Below are 26,653 nucleotides of genomic sequence, written 5' to 3'. Positions count from 1 at the left end.
GGGCAGGACACAGTAAGTCGTAAAGCATTCGCCTGATGTGCAATCAGTCTGGGATCGATCCCTATCAATTTGGCTCATTGGGCTATTTGTCGTTCCAGCCAGTACACCACAACTGGTATATAAAAGGGCATATGGTATGTGCTATCCTATCTGTGGGATAGTGCATATAAAAGATCCCTTGCTGTTAACTGAAAAATGTAGCGGGCTTCTTCTCTAAGACTATATGTAAAAATTACCAAATGTTTGACATCCAATAGCCAATGATTAATAAATCAGCGTGTTCTAGTGGTGTCGTTAAACAAAACAAACTTTTAACTTTGATATATTATATGGTACATCAAAATTAAAGTGTGTTTCTGTAGTTATCATCTGTTTGTTATATTTTAATGATTAAATGATAGCTAGTTTGGCTATTTTAATTGCCAAAAATACTATTATAGAACTCTTTACAGTCTAACTCTTTTAAAAATAGAAATAACTCTCATCATTAGTACATGTTCAAAATTCCACATGCCACATATATCTATGCACCAAATTGTGTAGACATTGGATACTTTTAACCTGTGGTCATCAATTAAATGCTAAAATGTTTTTAGGTTTTCTCATCTGTATAATTTTTTGCAGATATGGTCACATATTATAAACATTGTACGTTATTTATTGTATGGCATGTTTGATATGCAATGAGAACATAAAATAAAATGTCAGTTTTCTTCTTGAAGTTATTCTCCAACCTAATTCAAATAAATGACCAGTCTTTCTGAAATATCATACAAAAAGAAATGTATACAAAATCACCAGACTGATAGACTGGTACCGGTACCAGCCATGGAGCATTGGTCAGTATGTAAAGCTTGCACCTACGCATTGAGCGTATTACTATTAACAGCAGCTACATTCATTCTGAGGTTGAACTTGGGCAGTGGGATTCCAAATCTGTATCCATTTAATTAAAGGCCGTTTTTCATGTGTGCATTTTTGGTTGGCATGGGCACAGACTGGGGAAAACAGAAGCATTAACAAATCAATTTTATGCTATGCAGCATTTCCATATGCATGATATGGGCTTTTGGTAATCGTGCCCACACTTAGTATATACACCTGTGCCACTTCACAAAACCCCACTCACATGGAAAATGGCCCTAACATGACTCTAAAACTCAGTGGTTTTACCATACTCTACAAGTATATATGCTACAAAACTATCATATGCATAGCTTTTGATTATGTGAAACAGAGAGAGAAAAAACTCAAACATGTCTCATTTTTCTTTTCAAAAGTAATTTCAAAATAGAATATCAAGTAAATTTTGTATGTTCTGTTACAAAATATTTAACTTGAAGTTAATTGATCCCCTCTGTCAGCAAAATGTCGTAGTCATTATTTGCTTTAACTGAATGTTTAAAAAAACACAAAAAAACCTTATAAGTTATATTATCATCATCATCATCATCATCATTATTATGGCAGTAACATGTTTGTTAAACAATTTGTATACATATATATTGAATAAATATGGCATTTCAAGAAAGAGATCGTGTCTGCTGTTCAAACTGCTTCAACTCTTTGATAGCTAGATTAAAGCTTTTCTCAAGAACAGCGCCGTATTTGAATGGCACAGTTTCATCAACGACAGTCTTCTGACATTTCATTCCATAGTTCCCTATGCACTTTCTGTAATGGTGCAAAAAGGCCAAGTCGGACTTGATCTCTAAGGGTGTCCACTGCTCCTCGTTTTGTTTGCTAATGTGATGAATGCCAACTTCAAACACCCGCCTTGGGCTGACCATCACTTTTTTACGAACATTACTCATGGGAGATCGGACTGTCTTTGCCATAGTCAACAGAGGAGACACATAAGGAGTTGACAAGCTTGGATCAAAAAATGAACTTTTGAATGTAAATCCACAGTGATTGCCTAGCAACGGTGGCAGAAATTCTTGCCATGTCTTAGCCGATGTGTGTGGAACAATAAATTCATCCACGTCATGTATAGCCAGAAAAGACAGCATTGTGATAGACCTGTACAAACAGTCATTGTGCGCCAGAAGTTGACCATGGTACCAGATTAGCTTGTCTGCAACACGGTCCGGCAGCATCCAGGGAATGACAGTTGTCAGGTTTTTAGTCTGGTAGTAGTCTAGCACCATTTTCATATCAGGAGAGATGTTGTGATTGTAGAAATAAAAGTACTCGGCTCCTAGAATCCGAGATAGTTCCACAAACTCAATCAGAATCTCTTGCTTCAGATTGCCAAACAGAGGTGGGATGCAGATTCCAAACTGGTGCCTTGGTGGACTCTGTGGTCCTTTAATGATAGAGATCCTGGTACCTGGTTCACTTGAGTCAGTGGAAACAGAAAACGGACACAGATCCTGAACATTAGATGTCTTGCAGGAAAATATGTGACCACCATACTGTTTGTTGTGATTCTCACACATTTCGTAAGGAATGGCCTTTTCAACAGCGTACGTCTGTGTGCCACTTCTAAAATGGCAAAACAAAGAAATCTTTTTGATCTTATCCTTAGGCATGAGGACAATAAGACGAATAAAATGCTCACTTTTCCTGTTGTCGAAATAAGCAGAATACACAAAGACATCTGGAGAGATTTCTTGAAATTTGTTGTCTTTTACATCTGTCGGTTCCTTGAAACAATAACCAATGGTAGAATTGAGGACTACTTTGGGCAGTGGCTTTCCTTGATCCACTTTTTTCTTTCCAGCATGCTGGATGGGCTGTTGAATAATTAATTCTCCTCTTATGTGCGCAACCTCAGTCTCGAGCTTTGAAATCTTCCTAGCCAAGTCCTTGACATTGTTGTAATGTTTCACCCAGTCTTTCAGACCTTCAACACTTGTGTTCAGAATAACGTCTTTTCGTACAAGATTCTCCGAAGTTGGTCTTCTCTCTTCCACATTTGCTGTGGTTCCTCTGTACAACTGATTATGGAAGACAAACACCATCGAAATGTACAAACCACACAGGAGGAGTACAAAACGATTGAAAGACACAGATCGAAAGAAGGACCGTTTGGTCATGGTATATTTTCAGCTTTGGGCACCAACTCTTGTCAAAACTGCCAGTCTCTCTGTGATTTAAGACTTAAATTTGTGAGTTATAATGAATTATTCCGATCATCAGTTCATTATTTGTGACACTCAATTATTGGCTTCAGTTCTGCTTTATGTTAACTGTCAGTCTTATGACTGACTGTGTGAGTATACTGATAACAGACAATTATGTCATCATCATTTACACTTGTATTATTTCAACTGTCTGTCAGACTTTATCTTCAGATATACCTGGCTAAAGCTCAAGCCTTTAGGTTTATTGAAATTTTTACTATTGCCAAAAAAACCTGAAATATCCCAAATACGACATCATTGTGCCCTATTCATCAGTGATCAGTGGTAGAATCTGTTGTACTTGATATTTTTCTCGTTCAATTTTCCTTGCATAGACAGTGAGCACCAGTTTTGTAGATAACGGTCCATCCAGGCAACCTGAAAGAGATCAAAGGTGATAATAAGTATAACAGTTATTTTTAATCCATCTATTAAATATAAATATAGGTAATATAGATAAATATAAGCCTAAACCAAAGATCAAAGGCTAAGCTAAACCACAAGTTTTAGTTACAATAAATGTTTAATTGAATCACTGATAATATTACTAAATAATAGATATGAACATAGATATATATGTAACCAAAACAATTTTCCCTATTTCAGCTATTTCTCTATGGTTCATTTATTAAATACCATACAGTATAACAAATATTATGTTTTCAAACAGATATTTAACCAAAATTATTTTCCCATTCCAACCATTTGTGCTACCCTTTCTTCTGGTGAATGAAAAACATGGAATATTTTGTTCTTTCACTGTATCATATGTCACAGTTAATTATCATTACAAAACCTAACAGCCACTGATTAATTAATGTATCACACACACACACACACACACACACACACACACACACACACACACACACACACACACACACACACACACACACACACACACACACACACACACACACACACACACACACACATACATATATATACAAACCATTTCTTTACAAGTTTTTTCCCCATTAACAATCTTTATTGTCCCAGTAGAATATATATAATGTTATGGATGAGGCCCTAACTAAATCACTACCTTACAAATGGTATAAAGTAATTGTTACAGTATGCACAAAAGTACAAACATGTCACAGACTAACACAATAGGGTATTATTTAACTTGTTGGACTTCCAAGTTAAACATCCTTCAAATTTAGCAAAGACTAAGCACGTACATGCAATGAAAACCTCACCAAGAAAAGACTTTATCAAGTGCTCAGGGTTTATTTAGTATTCAAATGGCTGAGACTGCATTTGAGTATCTAATATCTGATATCTGGGAATATCAGCAGACATTACCTGCACTCCATGATGGCATGGTATATCAGAGAGATCTGAAACGGATTACCAAAATCAATAGTCAAATAGTCGAAACTATGACCAAAGCGCAGGAAAATGTTTTATTTAAGTAAGAAAAAAAAGTAGAAAACCCCCACCTAAATCATCTGACAGTTGACTATAGTTTGAGTCTATTGTTGACTTTAACCACAGTCATTTATATATAATGTATCTTATTTAATGGTACACTTGAAATAATAATCATTAACACAGGTTTATGAGGCTGGGAGAACAGCCCTATTTTTTTTCCAGCTGGTATGGACCTTTTGGTAAATATTTTTTTAAATACACAGTAGAATCTTGTTGGGTGGAACTCATAAAGGTCGAATACACTTCAACGCTCAAACCATGTTACTGACCGAATGGTTAGGTCGAACTACCTGATGTGTTGAACACTTTCTCGAGTACCGACGAGGTTTGAGCTAATGGGATTTAATTGTATATATAAAACAAGAGTAAAACTTATAATGAAGCTTCCATCATTAACCCTCTATTGAATACCTATTCCATTCTTCAAGTATACCCAATGTCTGAGAAATCTGGAGTGTGTTTTAACAATTACAATTGCTACACATTCATTATTTTAAAATTAAAACTTAAATTAAACTTAAAGCTTGATGCACATTCATTCTGGGATCAATCACCATTGGTGGGCCCATTGGGTTATTCCTTGTTCCAGCCAGTGCACCACGACTGGTATATCAAAGGCTGTGGTATGTGCTATCCTGTCTATAAAAGATCCCTTGCTACAAAATTACCAAATGTTTGACATTCAACAGCCGACGATTAATAGATTAATGTGCTCAAGTGATGTTGTTAAACAAAAACTAACTTCTTTTTTTGAGTCTATGAGAGGAAAACTGTTACTGCCACCACATAGGCTACTCCTACTAAATAGCAGCAAGGGATCTTTTATATGCTATTTTGCACAGATAGGAAATCATGCCACAGTGTTTTGGTATTATATCAGTCATTGCATTTTGGGTGAGACTGGGGATAAAAGCATTGGGTCAGTTCTAATCAATTCTAAAACCCTTTACACCCTAGACAAGAATCACATTAGCATTAAATCCATCCATCCATCCATCCATCCATCCATCCATCCATCCATCCATCCATCCATCCATCCATCCATCCATCCATCCATCCATCCATCCATCCAACCATCCAACCATCCATCCAACCATCATGATCATCACAGCTAAATATTCTTCTGAGCTTTAGTTCAATGCACAGTTGCCAAGCAAAAACATTTTACTAATTGCTTAATAAACAATAAACAATATATTATTATAATGTGATCATATCTATATTCACCAAATTTTTTCGAGTGATGTGGTAATACCATTAGATATTTGAGTTAACAATGTTATATATTTATAGTGCCAAATGATTTCTTTCTGTTGTGTGATGGATATTGATAAACATTACCTTGAAGCTTCCACACACATTATATGATAATTTCTGTGACAGCTAGAGTCCTCAGTGACTGAACATATTTCTATCAATGTGTGAAGTAAATGGATCAATATGTTGCAGATCATTTGGATAAAACAACACCAAAAACTCAGTGTTTAATAAAGGAAATGTTAATAAATATGATAAAAAATAAAGAGTTATAAAATATAAATTTTTATTCCTTTAATGTAGGAATTGTTAAAGACGCAGACTCTAGTTTCAACTCGTAAAAATGGACTCAAGTTTAGTTAATCAACAAACCTGTAACACATTTGAATAAAGTTACAACAGACTGAAAGAAGAGTCTGTGATGTTAAAACCGGAAAATATTATTAAAAAATAGACTAGAACTTGAATCAATAACTGCTACTTCTCAAACACATGCATGTGCATTTTTAAAAATATGAAAAATGCATTTTGTGATATTAAGAACAACAGGATGACCAGAAACACTTCGGTCCTACGGAAATGGATAATCTAAACAATAAAATATAAGTAATGTTTGATTTCAGTGATCATAAGAAGGTTTAATACATTAATATTAAACAGATTTATTGTAGTATTTTCCAACTGTGGTGTGAGACCTTCACTGGCTTAATAGGGTTACTAAATTAGAGTTATTCCTCCTGATACAAATTTGGGCGCAAACGGCCACTCTCAAAACTGGAAACAAATTTAAATTGATTTCAATTACAATGTCGCCAACCAAGAGGTTGAGAGGGACGGCGTCTCGCCCTCAGGTTCCGAGGCGAGGATTGGGAAGGAGGACAGCGACTTCGACTCGAAGTTCGCGTTCGAGAGGTGCGCGTGCGAGTGGCATGGCCGTAAGTGCAGCGAGTAAAGATACACAGTCACAGACGGTGTCTGTTCCTCAGGTGAACAGACCAACAGATGTGAATAGGGAAGCAACAGGTAACATTTGGAATTACGCTTCGGCGCTTCCTGATAGTGTTTCTGTCAACAATTCCGATAATCTTACGCCGGTTAACCGGGATACGGGGATGGACCCAAATGCTATACCGGGGGGTGGTCCGGTGGGCTTCATGCAGTTAGGCGCAGAATCGGTGGGCAACCCCGAGATCTTGTTTTTAGCCGAAGATGACATAGCGGCCCATGTGCCGGGTCAATTAAAACAGAAGATTTGGGCGAATCAGTATATAAATTTGGGGCTTTTGTTGAAAGGAACCATTGAATTGCAAGATTTTTATGGGGGAGGGTCCTTAGTTCTCAATGAAAATGGGGTCCTTGAAACACGACCACGTGTTTTCAAGGACAAAATATCCACTGTTGACAAATGGACTGATGCATTCATAATTTTTATGCACATCTATATACAAAAATTTCCTGCCAAACCGACTGAATTGACCCAATATATGTCCGTCATCAGAGATGCGTCAGCCAGAAGTCCGGGATATGGATGGAGGGAATATGATGAACAGTTTAGATTGCGCCAAGCCATTGCCCAGCAATCTTGGTCAAAACTAAACACCGGTCTTTGGCTGCGATTGCTGTCTGTACCTAGAGCTGGTGCAGCGAACCCCTCGGGTAGTAGTGGTACCGGCAGAGCACAAGGGGCAAAGGGAGTATGTTATGGTTTTAATAAGGGTGCTTGTAAATTTAAAATGTGTAGGTATCAACACATATGCTCAGTTTGCCGTGGCAATCACTCCAAACTAAACTGTTTGAAGGGGCAAGGTGATTCCTTTCGTAACCAGGGTGATAAAACCAGTGATGCCCAAAGTGCTTGGGGAAAAAGAAAAATTTAGTTTGGGATTTACCTCAGTAAACACCACAGTGCTTGATGCTGAGTTGAAAGGATATCCTGATGAGGCTATTGCGAATGAATTACTAGACAGTTTCATGTATGGTTTTCATTTGCAATAAACAGGCCCCCGAATCCCCGTAAATGCTCCAAATTTAAAATCATTGAATGGCAATATTGCATTAGCTAGAGAAAAGGTTAAAACAGAGATTGAGATAGGTAGAGTGGCTGGCCCCTTTAAACCAAGACCTATTGCTACATTACGTATATCTCCTTTAGGTTTGGTTCCTAAGAAAACCCCAGGTCAATTTAGAATGATACATCATTTATCATATCCAGAAAATCATTCCGTTAATGATTTCATTGATCCCCATGTATGTTCGGTATCGTATACAAAATTTGATGAAGCAGTTTTTATGATACAAAGGTCAGGTCAAGGGTCATTGTTAGCAAAGGCTGATATTAAGTCTGCATTCAGATTATTGCCAGTGTGGCCAGGTGAGTTTGATTTATTAGGTTTTAAACTTGAAGGGCAGTTTTTCTTTGATAAATGTCTACCAATGGGTTGTGCTATTTCTTGTGCTACATTTGAGAAATTTTCCACATTTTTAGAATGGGCCACACGTAAGAAACTGTACGGGGGGGGGGGGGGGGGGGAATGATACATTATTTAGATGATTTTTTGTTTTTGGGGTCAAAGAATTCGAACCATTGTCAACAAGCTCTATACACGTTCTTTAATTTATGTAGTCGGTTAGGAGTGCCTATTGCTGAGGATAAGACTGAGGGCCCACAGGAGGTAATTTGTTTTCTGGGCTTGGAGATTGATACTGTTAACATGTTAATCAAGGTACCAATGGAAAAGGTTCACGAAATTGTGACTAGGATTTCAGATATGTTATCAGGACAGAAAACTACATTGAAGGCGATGCAGTCTTTATTGGGCATTCTCAACTTTGCATGTCGTGCAATCACTCGAGGTCAAACTTTTTATAGGCGAATGATTAATGCCACTATTGGGCTTACAAAACCATTTCATCATTTGAGATTAACAGCTGACATACGTGCTGACCTGCTTATGTGGTTACAATTTTTCAAATCATTTAATGGAATATCGATGTTCCGTGACCAATTTTGGGTCACAAGCGAACATGAAAACCTTTTCACTGATAGTTCAGCAAAACAGGGAAATGGCTTTGGAGCATATTACAATGGTAGTTGGACTTATGCGAGTTGGCCTCAATGGTGGTTTCAACAGGGCTATACAGATGACATTACAGTGTTGGAATTTTTCCCAATTTTAGTGGCAATATTTATTTGGGGCAATAGGTAGGCAAATAAAAAGATACTTTTTCATTCTGATAATCAGTCTGTTGTAGCCATAATAAATTCTATGACCTCGAAGTCGCACAACATTTTGACATTATTGCGTATCTTTGTACTTCGATGTTTACAGTTGAACATACTTTTCAAAGCAGTACATATTCCTGGCAATGTAAATATATTAACAGATAGTTTATCACGTTTACAGCTGGACAAATTCCGACAACTGGCTCCTCAGGCAGATTCCAGGGAGACTTATTTCCCAACCTGGCTCTGGTCAATTTTCACAGTAAAATTGGAAGACTGCTAGGCGCAAGTTTATCGAGCAGTACCCATGCTTGTTACAGTAATGCTATCAGAAGTTTGGCACAGTTTAGATCCTTAATGCATATGGGGGATATATGGCCGGTCCCTATTGAGCATTTACTATTATTCATAGGACACCATTCTACTAAGGGGTCAGCCCCATCTTCCATCGCATCTTACATATCGGGCATTAGTTTTGTGCATAAAGTGCATCAGTGGGACGACTCGACTTCCTTTTTTATTGTTAAAAAAGCTCTGGAAGGTTTGAAGAGGTTGCATGGCCGGCCTGACGCTAGATCTCCCATTACCCTTGATATTTTAGCTCAAATACACTCAGAATTGAGGCATATTTGTGCATCTAGATATGAATTGTTGTTATTCAGGGCTGTTTATTGCTTGGCCTTTTTCGGTCTGTTCAGAGTGAGTGAACTAGTCTATACTACACCACATGCATCACATAGGCCTTTGTTGTTCTCCGATATAACATTAGATATAGGCAATGTTTCAGAATTGATTGTGACTTTAAGATACTCCAAAACAGATCAAAGTGGTCGTGGTACAACAGTGCATATTCCGCTAATACCAGGTAGTTTGGTTTGTCCTGTTAAAAACATGCGAGAGTTCTTGTTGGTCAGACCTGTCAACAATGGTTATTTGTTTGTCCATTGTGATAGAAAACCCCTCAATCAATATCAGTTCAGTGCAGTATTAACTAAAGTAATTTCTTTCTTGGGTTTACCTCAGGCACACTACAAGTCTCATTCCTTTCGAATAGGTGCTGCAACTACCTTAGCTATGAGAGGAATTTCGTCTGACACAATTCAAGTGTTGGGTCGTTGGAAGTCCACAGCTTTCCAAAAATATGTTAGAGTTAATATGGCATAGGGTTATTGTTGCAGTGTACCAAGTCATGCGCTGCTTCTGGTTAATAATATTCATTGAGTTTTTGCAGACGTATGGATAGTGGGATCTTCTATCATTTATTGGGCATCCAAGAGAGCAGCGGTGCAGTTGAACAGTCACTTATGGCTGGAGCGCCTAGGGGTGAATATTTCCTGGATGGGACGCCGTGGATTAAAGTGGGACGACGCGATGTATAATATCAGGAAGAGGTTAGTGGAAAATCCCCCGCCTCAATACATTGTGTTACATGTCGGTAGCAATGATGTAACAGAGATAGCCACTGCAGAACTGTGTGTGAAGGTAGAAAGAGACATACACAGTTTGTCCCAGTCATTGCTAAGCTCTAAGTGTATATTAGTTTGGTCAGATCTTCTTCCTCGTCTAACTTGGAGAGGGGGTAATTCAGTAACAGCAATAGAAAAGAAAAGGAAATGGGTGAATAGATCTGGGAGAAAAGCTGTCTTAGCAGGCGGGTGACGGGTTATCAGGCATGATGACATTACGTTTGACTGTCCACAGTTATTTCGGAGTGATGGGGTGCATTTGGATGACATTGGTAATGCAATCTTCGTCAACACCTTGCAGGGCGCTTTGGAGACGTTTCTTACGTCTACAAAGTTAATTTTTTCGTAGTTCTAAGTACTTTAACACTTATACTAGGATGAATGGGGTTGACGGATATGTGAAGACATATCCGTGTGGCATGATATGGTGGGCACGCATGTATGATCAACAGCTTTAATACTGTTAATTGCTATATTTATATGGCAGTTATTGTTGTGGTTGCTTTGCCATGGAATTTTACACTGGGAAGCTAGTCATCAGTTCTCACATATACCCAGGTAAATGCTTCCTATTGCCCTGCTATGTTGCACACTAGGGGGCGGAAACTTGCTAAGGTTTACCCTGGGAGTTTTTGGTTGGAATGCATTGGTGTGGGTATATGTGAGTGGGTTGGTCTTTCATGTACATGTGTTTGGTATACTCTGCTATGTTGTACACTAGGGAGTTGTTGGGTGCTGTTGTGTCCATTGCCGTGGTAGGTAGATACTCAGCAGGAATCCCACTTATGCGTGTGCATGTTAGTGAACTGCCCTGCTATGTCTCAACACTAGAGGGTAGTACCCAGAGAATTTGGAATATTGTTTGTAGTACATGCCTGCCCGCCATATGCTCTTGTCAAATGTGTCATTTATTAAAGAGCTGCGGCCATTTCATCCAAGTACTGCGTCATTGTTTGTTGTGGTATTTATAAGAAAATATCTTAAAATAAATGGCTCTAATAGTAAAACATATGCTGTAGTGTTTAAAATTTAAAAAATAGGGTCTGTCACTTTAACAGACATTAAAAAAGTTATAAAATATTTATTTTTATTCCATGGAAAATATTTAATATAGGTAATGTTAAAAAAAATGGAATTTTTTTTTATAATTTTTTTTTTTTTTTATTCCATTGCAAGCGTTTAATGTAGGAAATGTTAACAGACATGAAAAAAAGAGTCATAAAATAGTCATTTTTGTTACGACATTTATTGCTGTAAATAAGATAACTTTTGCTCTATATTGTGAATCAACTGACAATGAATATTATGAATAATGCATATATGAAATGAATAATCCTGAATGTCATACAGATGGAGAAAATACCACTAGAGAAAATACCACTAAACAGTTGTCACGGATGCATAAATTAACACTTATCTTCTTTTATCTTTTATTTCATAGGCCTACTCGTGTCGAAATAAAGTTCAAGCCTGCCCATGACAGCTCTAATGATCTATACTCATTAGAATTAACAGCTAGGTAATTTCCATGGGACACATTCAGACATCATTTGATATACCAGCAATGGTACACTGGTCTCAACCCCTCCAATTGCCGACACCATTCAGCAATGCTTTGGACATTGCCATGGACCTTTTAATTCACATTTTTTTTTTTTTTGCTATGGATTATATTCGATTTTTTTTCCACACAATGTTTTTGGCTGCAGACATTTTCTTAGGAGGTAAATTCCATTTGTCCATAATTTGTAAAACTCACTTTCTATACAAATAGCATGATTAGACTCCATTTATGCATCTGCATCTGCTAAATTCAATCACTATATGGAATACAGACAAATGGAAGTTGTCAGAGCTGTTTTAAGGATCTGCAGGGCCTGTAGCACAAATAACAGCAGGGTCCCCTTTCCAGGATATATATTTTGCAATCCCCCTTGGGGAGGGGGAAAAATAAAGAAACACATCACTGCAGGGCCTTCTGAAGTGCAGGGCCCGTAACACATAGTACATGTACGCCTCCCCTGGAAGTTGTGCCTTGATTGTAGGTATTAAGTCAGCATATACATGTATGTACTTGTTCTGGCACACTTGTGTACATACATGTACGCCTCCTCTGGAAGTTGTGCCTTGATTGTAGGTATTAAGTCAGCATATACATGTATGTACTTGTTCTGGCACACTTGTGTACATACATGTACGCCTCCTCTGGAAGTTGTGCCTTGATTGTAGGTATTAAGTCAGCATATACATGTATGTACTTGTTCTGGCACACTTGTGTACATACATGTACGCCTCCTCTGGAAGTTGTGCCTTGATTGTAGGTATTAAGTCAGCATATACATGTATGTACTTGTTCTGGCACACTTGTGTACATACATGTACGCCTCCCCTGGAAGTTGTGCCTTGATTGTAGGTATTAAGTCAGCATATACATGTATGTACTTGTTCTGGCACACTTGTGTACATACATGTACGCCTCCCCTGGAAGTTGTGCCTTGATTGTAGGTATTAAGTCAGCATATACATGTATGTACTTGTTCTGGCACACTTGTGTACATACATGTACGCCTCCCCTGGAAGTTGTGCCTTGATTGTAGGTATTAAGTCAGCATATACATGTATGTACTTGTTCTGGCACACTTGTGTACATACATGTACGCCTCCCCTGGAAGTTGTGCCTTGATTGTAGGTATTAAGTCAGCATATACATGTATGTACTTGTTCTGGCACACTTGTGTACATACATGTACGCCTCCCCTGGAAGTTGTGCCTTGATTGTAGGTATTAAGTCAGCATATACATGTATGTACTTGTTCTGGCACACTTGTGTACATACATGTACGCCTCCCCTGGAAGTTGTGCCTTGATTGTAGGTATTAAGTCAGCATATACATGTATGTACTTGTTCTGGCACACTTGTGTACATACATGTACGCCTCCTCTGGAAGTTGTGCCTTGATTGTAGGTATTAAGTCAGCATATACATGTATGTACTTGTTCTGGCACACTTGTGTACATACATGTACGCCTCCCCTGGAAGTTGTGCCTTGATTGTAGGTATTAAGTCAGCATATACATGTATGTACTTGTTCTGGCACACTTGTGTACATACATGTACGCCTCCCCTGGAAGTTGTGCCTTGATTGTAGGTATTAAGTCAGCATATACATGTATGTACTTGTTCTGGCACACTTGTGTACATACATGTACGCCTCCTCTGGAAGTTGTGCCTTGATTGTAGGTATTAAGTCAGCATATACATGTATGTACTTGTTCTGGCACACTTGTGTACATACATGTAAAGGGCGGGATTTAGCTCAGTCGGTTGAGTGCTTTCTTGAAAGTGCTTGCGTTGCAAGATCGAACTTTCTCGTTCCATCCAGTGCACCATGACTGGTATTATCAAAGGCCATGGTATATTATCCCATCTATAGGATGGTGCATATGGTTTTTTTAGCTTCTAAGTTCAAGGGCCGTAATTTTGTGAAAAATTAGTAAATCACAATGAAAAAGTTAAAGTTTTGCTTAACAACACCACTAGAGCACACTGATTTATTAATCATCGGCTATTGGATGTCAAACATATGATCATTCTGACAGTCATTGAGAGGAAATCTGCAAAAAATGTCCATTAGTAGCAAGGGATCTTTTATATGCACCATCCCACAGACAGGATAGCACATACCATGGCCTCTGATATACCAGTCATGGTGCACTGGCTGGAACGAGTAAAATAACGCAAATGGGCCCACCGACGGGGATTGATCCTAGGCGAGCACTTTACCACTGGGCTATGTCCCACCACTAAATCACCATGAAAGTCAAACTTGTTATGTACAAGTACAAGATAAAGTTATACACAAAATTTCAGCTCAGTAACTTAAGGCATTGTGAAAAATAGTCCTGTAAACTATATATGGAATATACAAAATGTACAGACAGACTGATAGGTTGGACCAGTATCATGTGACCCAGATTACATGCTTTGTGATCTAGTTAAAATGTGTCTGCTATTTTAAGGCCTATACCAATATACTTCAAAGCAGCCATTAAAAGTTTATATTGAATCAAGCTGTCAAACAAAGCTTCATAAATAATCTTCTGTCCACAGTCTGTCACATTCTTAAGATTATCGGGAAAACAGTTTTTGTTTCTAATGTGAACAGATAATGTTTTTTTCTTGTTAAACAATGTGTCTGCATTGATATAGATTGGTACATCTCTTAAAGAAATGACAAAAAAGCATCTACATCAAAATACTGCTTGCAAAAAAGAAGAAAAAAGGTTTGTTTTGTTTAACGACACCACTAGAGCACATTGATTTATTAATCATCGGCTATTGGATGTCAAAGATATAGTCATTTTGACACAGACATAGAGAGGAAACCCGCTAAATTGTTTTCAATCAGTAGCAAGGAATCTTTTAGATGCACCATCCCAGACAGGATAGCACATACCAAGGCCTTTGATATACCAGTCGTGGTGCACTGGCTGGAATGAGAAATAACCCAAATGAGTCCACCGAAGAGGATCGATCCTAGACTGACCGTGCATCAGGCGAGTGCTTTACCACTGGGCTACATCCCACCCCTGAAATATGGCTTGAAATTAAATGTCAACCTACTGATTATCCAATATTTATTTTAAAAACAACATTACCCTTCCAACAAAAAATGTACAAGATAATTAAAGTTTATTTTTGTGTATTGACAAGACTAAAAAAAGGAAATGGTTTATTTAACGATGCACTCAACACATTTTATTTACGGTTATATGGTGTCAGGCATATGGTTAAGGACCACACAGATATAGAGGGAGGAAACCCACTGTCGCCACTTCACGGGCTATTCTTTTCAATCAGCAGCAAGGGATCTTTTATATGCACCATCCCATAGACAGGATAGCACATACCACGGCCTTTGATGTACCGGTCGTGGTGCACTGGCTGGAGTGAAAAATAGCCCAATGGGCCCACTGACGGGAATCGATCCCAAACCAACTGTGCATCAAACGAGTGCTTTACCACTGGGCTATGTCTCGCCCCTGACAAGACTAAAGGTCACTGATTAATTAATCATCAACTACTGGATAGTCAAACAATGACAAGAATCTTCACAGGAAACTTGCTACATGTTTCCATAAGCAGAAAGGTATATTTTTTCATGTATCTCCCCCACAGACATGACAGCTCATACAACCTTTAATATATCAGTCATGTGTCATTGGTTGGGACAGGAAAAACACAACAGGTCCACCATTAAATAAATTAAATACATGGTATATAATTTATGAACACACATGCATGCATTAACAAACACAGACTCACAGTCAAACATTGTTGTTAGACTATTGTGAACACTATATACTTGGCAAGTGTTGTAAGGAATATTAAGTACTATGGATCAATATACGCGTACTATATGACAGTTTTAAAACTGATACATGTATCAAAGTTAAAGTTTATTTTTGTTTAATTACACCACTAGAGAACATTGATTAATTAATCATCTGCTAGCGAATATCGAACATTTGCTAATTCTGAGAAAACCTGCCACATGTTCCCATTAGCAGCATCTTTTAAATGCACTTTCCCATAGACAAGATAGCACATACCACAGCCTTTGATATATACCAGTCATTGGACAGGCTGAAACAGAAGAAAAAACCCTCAATAAGAAAATGGGTCTACTGAGAGGATTTAATCCTTTGACCCGAATACCTTAGATTAGTGCTTTATTGCCTGTGCTAAATCCCACCCCCATGATACATATTAAAGGCTGTGATGTATATCTGCCACTCTCTCTGGGGAATATGCATATATAAAAGACCCCTTGCTGCTAACTGGTAATAAATGTAACACATGTTACAGCAGCAGTACTTTACTCTCGCATTAATGAACTTATGTCCCAGGCAGTAATAATAGTTGGGATATTTAAACACAAATAGTTTTTATATACCGAAAGTTTTATCTATAAGCAATTACAACAGGTTGTGAAGTATATGCATTATATATATTTAGATGGTGGTGATTACTTGATATTACTTTTTCAAAGTCCTTTGTGATGGTGCATGTGGATATCAATTTTAATGTCTAAAGGGGCTCAGAGGTAAAGAAGTGCTACCCAGTGCCCCATGGTATATCAAAGGTTGTGGTATGTACTGTTGTCGGATGTCGACCCATTCTCTGATTAATTTTTTTTTTTTTACAATATCAACCAGTGCATCACTTATATATATATATCTTACATTTTCAGTGCAATCAAAGTATGTGATATTTTTCAGATCACATACTTTGAGAATTTGATAACTTTGCAAATTAGATGTAAATTAGTCGAGGTCTCGGCACTAGGTTTATTGACATTTAAGCAAACGTACTTTGGTGACACTCCATGATTGACATATGCATTCATAGTCATCAAATAAAAACATTTCAATGGCAATTTGACACTGAAAGCTGTCCAGTGTTCAGAAAACAAAAAACGTTAGGCATAATTTTATTTTGATGTAAGGATATCCAAAATGACGTCATTCTAGTTTGACGTCATTTCCATTCAAAAATACACCGCGCCACATATTCTAACGTCATTTGAATATCTAGTAATGGCGGACTTGAATTAAAGTTGCGTGTACAGTTTACCAAAACACGTATTAAGCTTGAGCTTATATGATAAAGAGATTATTACCCCCGTGTATTTCGGTATCGCGGCTCGCATAATACAATTTTTATTCCTAATATATGATATTGATGATACCAAAACACACTCTGGTAATAACCTCTCTATATATATATATTAAAGACTGTGGTAATTTTAAAATTACTGGATGCTATTATATTGATGACATGATATATTGGTGATAAATGTGAGTATGTTAAAGTTTGTTATAAAAAAAAATTCATCTGTAAAAAAAAACGTACTCAAATTTTATGCGTAACTAGGGTAAACATAGATGCTACCCACTATATTTGAAATAAGCAGCTTGACCCCCAATTTGTTCTTATTCACTTTAAAGGTGAGGGGTGGTAGTATTTATATCTGTAGTGTTTATGTCGACTGATACACTGCAGGTAGGAGTTTTAGCCACATGTTACTATTGTTGTCTATGGGATTTGATTTGGTAGGATACACCCTACAGAGGCTCGTTCCAGCCAGTGCACCACAACTAGTATATCAAAGGCTGTGGTATGTACTACCCTGTCTGTGAGATGGTGCATATATAAGATCCCTTGCTGCTAATCGAAAAGAGTAGCCCATGTAGTGGTGACAGCGGGTTTCCTCTCTCAATATTTGTGTGATCCTTAACAAATATATCTGATGCCATATAACCGTAAATACAATGTGTTGAGTGCGTTGTTAAATAAAACATTTCTTTCTTTCTTTCCCTACAGAGGAATATAAAAGCAGAGCTACATGTATTAAGTTATCTGAGGTAAAAGTGCAGTCTCATCCCGACATGTATACGTGATTGTAGATTTAAAATAACTGACTTCAAATTTCACTCTGTAATTTAGCTGGGTTCTTTTTGTGGTGGGGTTTTCACTGTGTCGTCATTTGAACCAGGTTATATAAAAAAACTTCTCGAGGATGGGCCTTGGTTTAATAGAAAAATTCCTACATAAATCTATAATCACACCTGATGTAAGATCCGGCATGAGTTCCTTATTTTCCCCATAACGATTTAAAAAAAATATTTGTTACAATTAGTTTAAGGTTAGGGTTAGTGATAGTTATATACAATATCTTTTATAACAATTTGTTCTATAAAACCAACATAATCTTTATATTTCATAACGGTAATCCAGTATCACTATGTAGTGGGGAAAATACGGAACTCTTTCCTAAGATCCTTAGATTTAGATTTTGTTCAAAAGCTATCGTGTACATGTGCATGTACCCGTACATGTTAATTATGGCTTTAAAATAACCTGGGTTAAATTTTAGCTCTACAATTCAGTTTTTTTCTCTTCTTTTTTTTTTACCATGCAGACATGGGTTATAAAAAAACATCTTGTAGATAGGCTTTATATTTTTTTAAATGTCTACATTTCATATACAACATCTCACCTGATGTAATGATTCTTAGATTTTGATCCAACGTTGTTGAAGATAACTCCAATACAGAGCCAGTAATCAAGAGTCTAGCTATCAAGCCTGCGTGGTTGGATTGTCACCATTATGTTTACAAGTGACTGGCTGCTCTTTGATGTGTATTGTTTTATATAAGTGGGTCACAATATGCTCATTTTACTACCTGGTTGCGTGTCTTTATCCTTATTCAATAGCAATGTGATCAGTGGGCAGGCACAATCTCTAGTGGAGGGTGGGGGGGATAATCTCTAGAGGATACAATCAAGAATTTTTATGTTTATTTAGATGTGAATGAAAATATATGGGATTCATTCACAAGTAGGTGAGCACAGCTCCTCCCACTCCACCCCCACTCCATCATTTCCTATGGGATATAATTATCTTAAGACAAGTAGATTATCCAGTACACACAAGTACGACATAGTACATGCACACTAGTGTTCCCGTATGAAATTTTATATTGAAAACATAATGTTGTATGTCTTGCATCATACTATGGACTATTTCTCGCTCCAGCCAGTGCACCACGACTGGTACATCAAAGGCCATGGTATGTGCTATCCTGTCTATGAGATGGTGCATATAAAAGATCCCTTGCTGCTAATCGAAAAGAGTAGTCCTTGAAGTGGTGACAGCAGGTTTCCTACCTCAATATATGTGTGGTCCTTAACCATACATGTATGTCCAATGCAATATAACCATAAATAAAATGTGTTGAGTGCATCGTTAAATAAAACATTTCCTTCCTTGGTTTAGCAATGTAATCAAAAGGTTACATTTGGCAATTCTGACGCATAAGTCTTTGAAGGAAAATGCCCTACACTTTCCCCATTAGCAGCCAGGGATCTTTTAAACGCACTTTCCCACAGACAGAACAGCACATACCATAGCCTTTCATATATCAGCCAAGGGGTAATGCCTCGGACGGATAAATGTAATCACTATAAACAGTCATGCAGTTTACATGCATGTACATCCACTTATCTGTGCTAAATATTAACTACTAAAAGTAACTCCAATAAGTAAATGATTTACAATTGTAATTGCCATATATATAATATATATACATATATATATATATAATATATATATATATATATATATATATATATATATATATATACATATATACATATATACATATATATATATATACATATATATATATATATACATATATACATATATATATATATATATATATATATATATATACAGTCGACCTTCGATAACTCAAACTTCGATCTTTCGTAAACGTCGATCTCTCGAAGTGAAACGGCGGTCCCGGCCGAACTGCTATACAAAGTAGTAATAATAGACTTCGAACACTTAAACTTCGAACATTCGAAAAACTATCTCTCAAAGTAATTTTGTGGTCCCACCATAAAAAAATAAGGGATATTGCACTTCCAAAACTCGAAGTTTGTGGAGTGACTGAGCCTTTTAACTGTACCGGTAATACTTTAAAGAAAAATGAATTGTCACCCAAGCCAAGCGTGAGTGCCCCGACTGGTCTCGGCTATCGATGATACACGCGTTAATTACAGAATAATAGATCGCCGACTATGTGAAACGAAATGATCTTACATGCCTGCATTGGGTTGTCGGTGTTTGTACACGGCAGCGGGCCTCATTACACAAAGTACGGATAGTCTTGTAATCTTCAAAGAACTGTTGTAATAACAATTAACGGTATTTGTTTGCAGAACCGTGAACATTCGGAAGAAATGCTGCTCAATCTGTGCAAGATTACAGACACAGTAATGAAAGACGATTTTTTAAGCAAGTGTGCCAAACAATCTCTAATTACAAAAAATTTCGAATAGTTCTGCTCTTTGTACTTTGTGATTTGAGAGATATAAATTATTTTGTACTGTTGTGAATGTTTTATATGTAAAAAAAGGTACATAACCAAGTGCTATTTGGCATACAGTGTTTTGATTTGTTATGTTATGTCTCGCTATGTTAGTGAGGGTTTTTAAAATGATTTTTGTGATTTATAATAATTTTGCTATTTATATTGTGTATTTTTTATTTGGTAAACAAACGTACTTAGTGCTAATCGACATTCAGTATTTTAATTTATTACAACGTTATGCTCCGCCTTGTTTTGACATTTGAAAAATATATCAACTTTAATTTATCGCTTACTTCCGGTTATATGTAAGTACGTGCTTTCAGGGTTTTTTTCGTTTTTTTTACTTTACTGTCAGTTAATACAATAAAAGTACATAGAGATGTACGTCAAATTGATCGGATTTATCTCGTTTCTGTTAATATTTACTTAGTTTTATCATATACACAGAAGAAATGTGCTAACGTCCGATATCAACGAAATGATAATACTGCAATGCAGTTTCACTTTGAGGTCTGCTGTACGAATTTCGAACACTCGAACTCCCTGAAACTCGAACTATTTCGTCGTCCCCTTCAACTTCGAGTTAACGAAGTTTGACTGTATATATATATATATATGTATGTATATGTATATGTATATGTATATGTATATGTATATGTATATGTATATGTATATGTATATGTATATGTATATATGTATATATATATATATATATATATACACACACACACACACACACACACACACACACACACACACACACACACACACACACACCACACACCACACACACACCGCACATACACACACACACACACACACAGTCATATAACTTATGTATTTCTCAGAACTGCAGTAATATATAGGTAACTTCAGTCAGTAAATCATTTAGCAATGTATAATCACTATACAGAGTCTACAACTTACATATGGTACGGTAAAGTAGTCTTATAATGAACGGGACAGGACCACAATAGTTAGTTCATTATAGCAGCAGTTTATTGTACACATTGGCATAAGTTGGTTATTAATGTATAGGGAGATAAAACAGGACTTTACAATCAGTTCATTCTATGCAGTAGTTCATTCTAAGCATGTCTGTTATAAGTGTACTTTACTGTATATATACTAGCGGAAAAAAGTAAATGTGTATGGTTATCATGTTGATAAAAACATAATTTCAAGACATAAAACGATCAGATTAGATTGTTTATTAGGCAATTCTGCAAAACTTGCAGGCCTAGCACCGTCACCTCATACAGCCTACCAAATTGTTGAAGAATGGTGTTCCAGATATGACCCAGCACTGCCAACGTCACAGGCTGGTTAGGCAGTGCACGTACACGACATTGCATCTCATCCTAGACATGATCGATTGGTGCAAGATCGGGTGAGACTGCAGGCCACTGCAACACATCGATGTTCTGCTGTGCTAGAAAATCCCTTACCACCCTGGCGACGTGAGGTCTAGCCTTGTCTTGCTGAAGCGTGATGTGACGTTGCTGTCCTTGCACAAATGGGACGACATGAGCCTGGATAATGTCATCACAGTAGCATACAGCGTTCCAATTGCCATCGATGACCACAAGAGGTGTTTGTCCAGTTGACGTGATGCCACCCCAAACCATGACATTGCCTCCACCAAATGCACACCGCTCCACAACACAGGTGTCACTAAAATGTTCTCCAATACGACGTTACTCTTGAATGGCCGTCGCTGCTGTCTAAGTGAAACATGGACTCGTCCATAAACAGAATAATCACCTAGTTTCAGCGATTAAAGCGCAAGTGTCTTCTACACCAAGCCAGACGTGCTACACGATGGCGTCTTAGCAAAACTGGACGGACAGCCGGACGTCACGGACGGATACGCCGTTCACATAATTGATTCCGGACAGTTCTGGGACTGATGGCACGCAATTCAGGAATGGTCCGTGCTGTTAGACTTGCCGTTTCGAAGCGATTCCTGAGGTGCACGAGTCGGATATGATTGTCCTGCTGTCGTGACATCAAGCGTGGACGACCTGCACGTGGTCGGTCTCCGACATTACCAAATTGTTGAAAACATCTCCACAAAGCCTGAATAGTGTTTATGTGGACACCAAATTGCGTAGCAACAGCGCGATGGAGCATACCAGCCTGGAATCATACCAATTGCGTGAAGGCGGTCATTTTCATTTAGCCTGGGCATTGCTCTATGACCACTTTCAACCGAAAAACCTGCTTTTCTGTTCCCCCCGGTTGCCAAACAATGACCCAACAGTAGCAAAGTTGACAAAAGCTGGAGCAGTAAAATGTTGGGCAGAAAAAGCGTGAAAAACAGACTCATGTCCAAGAAGCGAAATGGCATTGACCCAGCGATTGTGTGGCGGTGCGTTCACTGGTCAACTATGCAAAACATCAGGCTAAAATATTGAGCGGTGTTAATTTTGTCCAATTTTTTAGGTTACACTGTTACTTTTTTCTGCTAGTAATATATAAATGAGATCTGCAGTACTAAAAGTTAAGTATAATTATAGCCATTAAACAATTTAGCAATGCATCCACTATGCATGCTTGCTGTCATGTTTTTAACATGTAGCTGATTAAGCAAGACAAGGGTTTAGACTTTTGATAAATGCTAGGTGACATTCTGTCGCCTTTTATAACATATCACCTGAAAGGGATGATATGTTACTGTTTATAAATCTGCAGGTGCTGTCTAGAATGTGGTGAGTAAAGTTTTGGGGTTGGGTCATGCTCCCAAGGAAAATATAGTTTTAAAAAGAAGATTTGTGTGTGTGTGTGTGTGTATACGTGCATGTGCCTATGTGTGCGCATATGAGGGAGTGTTAGTGCATATGCGTGCGCATATGAGGGAGTGTTAGTGCATGTGCGTGAGAGTGTGAGAGTGTGAATGCGTGCATGTGTGTGTGTGATAGTCGAAGCCACCTCTGTACATGCATCTGGTCTATCATAAATGCATGGAAACGAGTACACTCACGTTTTCACAGTAAATTTGTTGGAAGTGTTACTTGTTTCAGTTCTATATAAACTATACCCAAAAAGTCAGTTTGTTTAGCTGACAACACCACCAGAGCACATTGCTTTATTATAATCATTGGCTATTGGATATCAAACATTTGGTAATTTTAAATCGTAGTCTTCAGAGAAAACTAACTACATTTTTTATTAGCAGCAAGTGATCTTTTATATGCACTTCTCATAAGACAAGACAAACGTATGTATTTTGACATGGATTACAACTAATATTTTGAGTAGAATGATGGTGAAAAGGTTTCAGGAATTTTCATTTTGCCTGAATATCTCTATCCTTTTTGCCCGAATTTGAGGACTTACTTTAACGATGGGGGGGGGGGGGGGGGGGTAGTAGTTGCCCCCTCCCATCCCACTTCTTGTACACTTATGGTGATTGGAAATTATACCTGCAAAACCATTGCTGATAGTGTTACAATTCAGCTGATAAAGATTTTTATGTGAAAATTAGTTGTCTAACATCATAAACTGCTTTAGGCATTCTGATACATAAGTACATAACATATGTTACAGATTGTGGTCTTTTATCATTTCCATTGTTATTTTGTGATATTTTGTGATGGATTATTTTACCTCAGGGCATATACATGTATGTATTCATGTTGAATAATCAAAACAGATTCTCAAAGGGAGATCACTTTATTTTTCAATCAAACTGTCCTAATCAATGATATAAGAAAGATACAAATTACTATAATAATAATAATAATAATATACATTTTATTCAGATCTTTTTATCTTGTTTTCCCTTTCTTTAAACAAACAAACAAACAAACAATAAATAAAAAAATGTTTTTAATTGAAATTATTTAGTCATCTTGATTATTGATGTGAATAACTGATCAGCTAGTAGACACTGGTTTGTATCCAAGTACTGGCTCCCATCCAGAATTTTCGTTCCAGCCAGTACACCTCGACTGGTGTATCAAAGGCCATGGTATGTACTATGCTGTCTGTGGGATGGTGCATATAAAAGATCCCTTGCTGGTAATCGAAAAACATAGGCCATGAAGAGGTGACAGCAGGTTTCCTCTCTCAATATCTGTGTGGTCCTTAACCATAAGACTAACACCATATAACCCTAAATAAAATGTGTTGAGTGTGTCGTTAAATAAAACATTTCTTTCTTTCCATCCAGAGTTTCAACAACTCATAGAAGACTTCTTTCTCACTGACAAATAACAATTGTTACCCAACCTCATCCCACCTCTACCCACCTCACCCCACCCCACCCCACCCTGGACAGACAATCCAGACAGATGAAGTGTATACTCAGCACTGTGTTTTTGAACCTTAGTTGGAAGGAAATGTTTTATTTAACGATGCACTCAACACATTTTATTTACGGTTATATGGTGTCAGACATATGGTTAAGGACCACACAGATATTGATAGAGGAAACATACTGTCGCCACTTCATGGGCTACTCTTTTCAATTAGCAGCAAGGGATCTTTTATATGCACCATCCCAGACTGGATAGTACATACAACAGCCTTTGTTACACCATTGTGGAGCACTGGTTGGAACGAGAAATAGCCCAATGGGTCCACTGACAGAGATCAATCCTAGACTGACCCCGCATCAAGCGAATGCTTTACCACTAGGTTATATCCCGCCTGAACCTTAGTTGCATACATACATGTAAGCATGAAATTAACATAAAAACCAAATGATGGGAAACATTGTTAATTAATACATGTATTATGTAATTTTGTCCTTGCTACATTTTAAACACAAAACTTAATTGTGTTACTGTTATTTTTCATTAAATTTAAATACATTCAATTTGAAAGAAGGTATGATTTTTATCGTTGTGAGTGACTTATAAAAAATACAGGGCGGGATATAGCCCAGTGGTAAAGCACTTGCTTGATGCGCAGTTGGTGGGCTCATTGGGCTATTTCTTGATCTAGTCAGTGCACCATGACTGGTATATCAAAGGCAATGGTATGTGCTATTCTGTCTTTGGGATATAGGGCATATAAAAGATCCCTTGTTGCCAATGGAAAAATGTGGCAGGCTTCCTCTCTAAGACTATATGTCAAAATTACCAAATGTTTGACATCCATAGCCCTTTGATTCATAAATTAAGGTGTTCTAGTGGTATCATTAAACAAAAAAGGTTTGTTTTTGTTTAACGACACCACTGGAGAACATCGATTAATTAATCATCGGCTACTGGATGTGAAACATTTGGTAATTCTGACTCATAGTCACCAGAGGAAACCCACTACATTTTTCCATTGACAACAAGGGATCTTTTATATGTGCCATCCCAAAGACAGGATAGCACATACCATTGCCTTTGATATACCAGTCGTGGTGCACTGGCTAGATCAAGAAATAGCCTAAGGAATATGCACTTTCCCACAGACAGGAAAACACATACCACAGCTTTTTTTTCAGTTGTGGTACACTGTTTGGAATGAGAGAAAAAAACAAATTAGCTGAATGGATCCACCGAGGTGTTTCGATCCTGTGACGCAAGCTCATTAAACAAAACAAAATCAATATATTGTTGGCCCCTCCAGTTACTTGCATCTTCCGAATGCCTCTGTTAAATTCAACTCATGCCCATGCATGCAAGTGTCATCTATACATATAATCTGATGATTAGGTTACTGCTGTGTACAGCTGACAAACAAAATATTAGCATAACCCTGAACCGGCCTCACATTTTGAGAACATGTATATTATTTTCATGCATTGTTAATAAAATATGTTCTGAATTATATGCCCCAAGACAATAAAATATGCTTGGTTATATCAAATTCACCCTTGTACAAGTGTAGAAATTGCATTTTATTGCTTATTTAATGTATACCAAACATGCATATACTAGATGAAAATTTCTTTTTGTTAGCTCAGTTGGTTTGGACATGCAAAAGAAATATAAAGAAATGTGAGAGAGCATGCAGTGTTAATTATAAATGACAAGTTTCAATTTACCTTTGTTTTTGTTTGTTTTGTGCTAGGGTGTTGTTCAACTAGAATTCTTTAAATTTGTTACAGGTTTTAAACCAGCCTTGGTGGTGTTGTAGGTAAGCCATGAGAATTAAGACTGTGGTGTGTGTGTGTGTGTGTGTGTGTGTGTGTGTGTGTGTGTGTGTGTGTGTGTGTGTGAGATATATATATATAGGTACTAGTTTTGTATCCCACC

The 26,653-nt window shown here is 37.4% G+C and overlaps 1 protein-coding gene across 1 annotated transcript in view; it reads right to left on the bottom strand.

Annotated features, from left to right (window-relative positions):
• Positions 1-207: 207 nt before the first annotated feature.
• LOC121370967 (beta-1,4-galactosyltransferase galt-1-like) overlaps positions 208-26,653 on the bottom strand; it is a 43,916-nt gene continuing 17,470 nt past the window's right edge. The window contains exon 2 of the mRNA XM_041496532.1: positions 208-3,506. Coding sequence (XP_041352466.1) covers positions 1,524-3,041 — 1,518 coding nt within the window. The 5' untranslated portion in view covers positions 3,042-3,506 and the 3' untranslated portion in view covers positions 208-1,523. The remainder of the gene's footprint in view (positions 3,507-26,653) is intronic.

Source organism: Gigantopelta aegis, chromosome 4, assembly GCF_016097555.1.
Source record: "Gigantopelta aegis isolate Gae_Host chromosome 4, Gae_host_genome, whole genome shotgun sequence".
NCBI lineage: Eukaryota > Metazoa > Mollusca > Gastropoda > Neomphalida > Peltospiridae > Gigantopelta > Gigantopelta aegis.
Note: the sequence above shows the minus strand (reverse complement) of the source record. Positions and strands in the feature narration are given on the sequence as shown.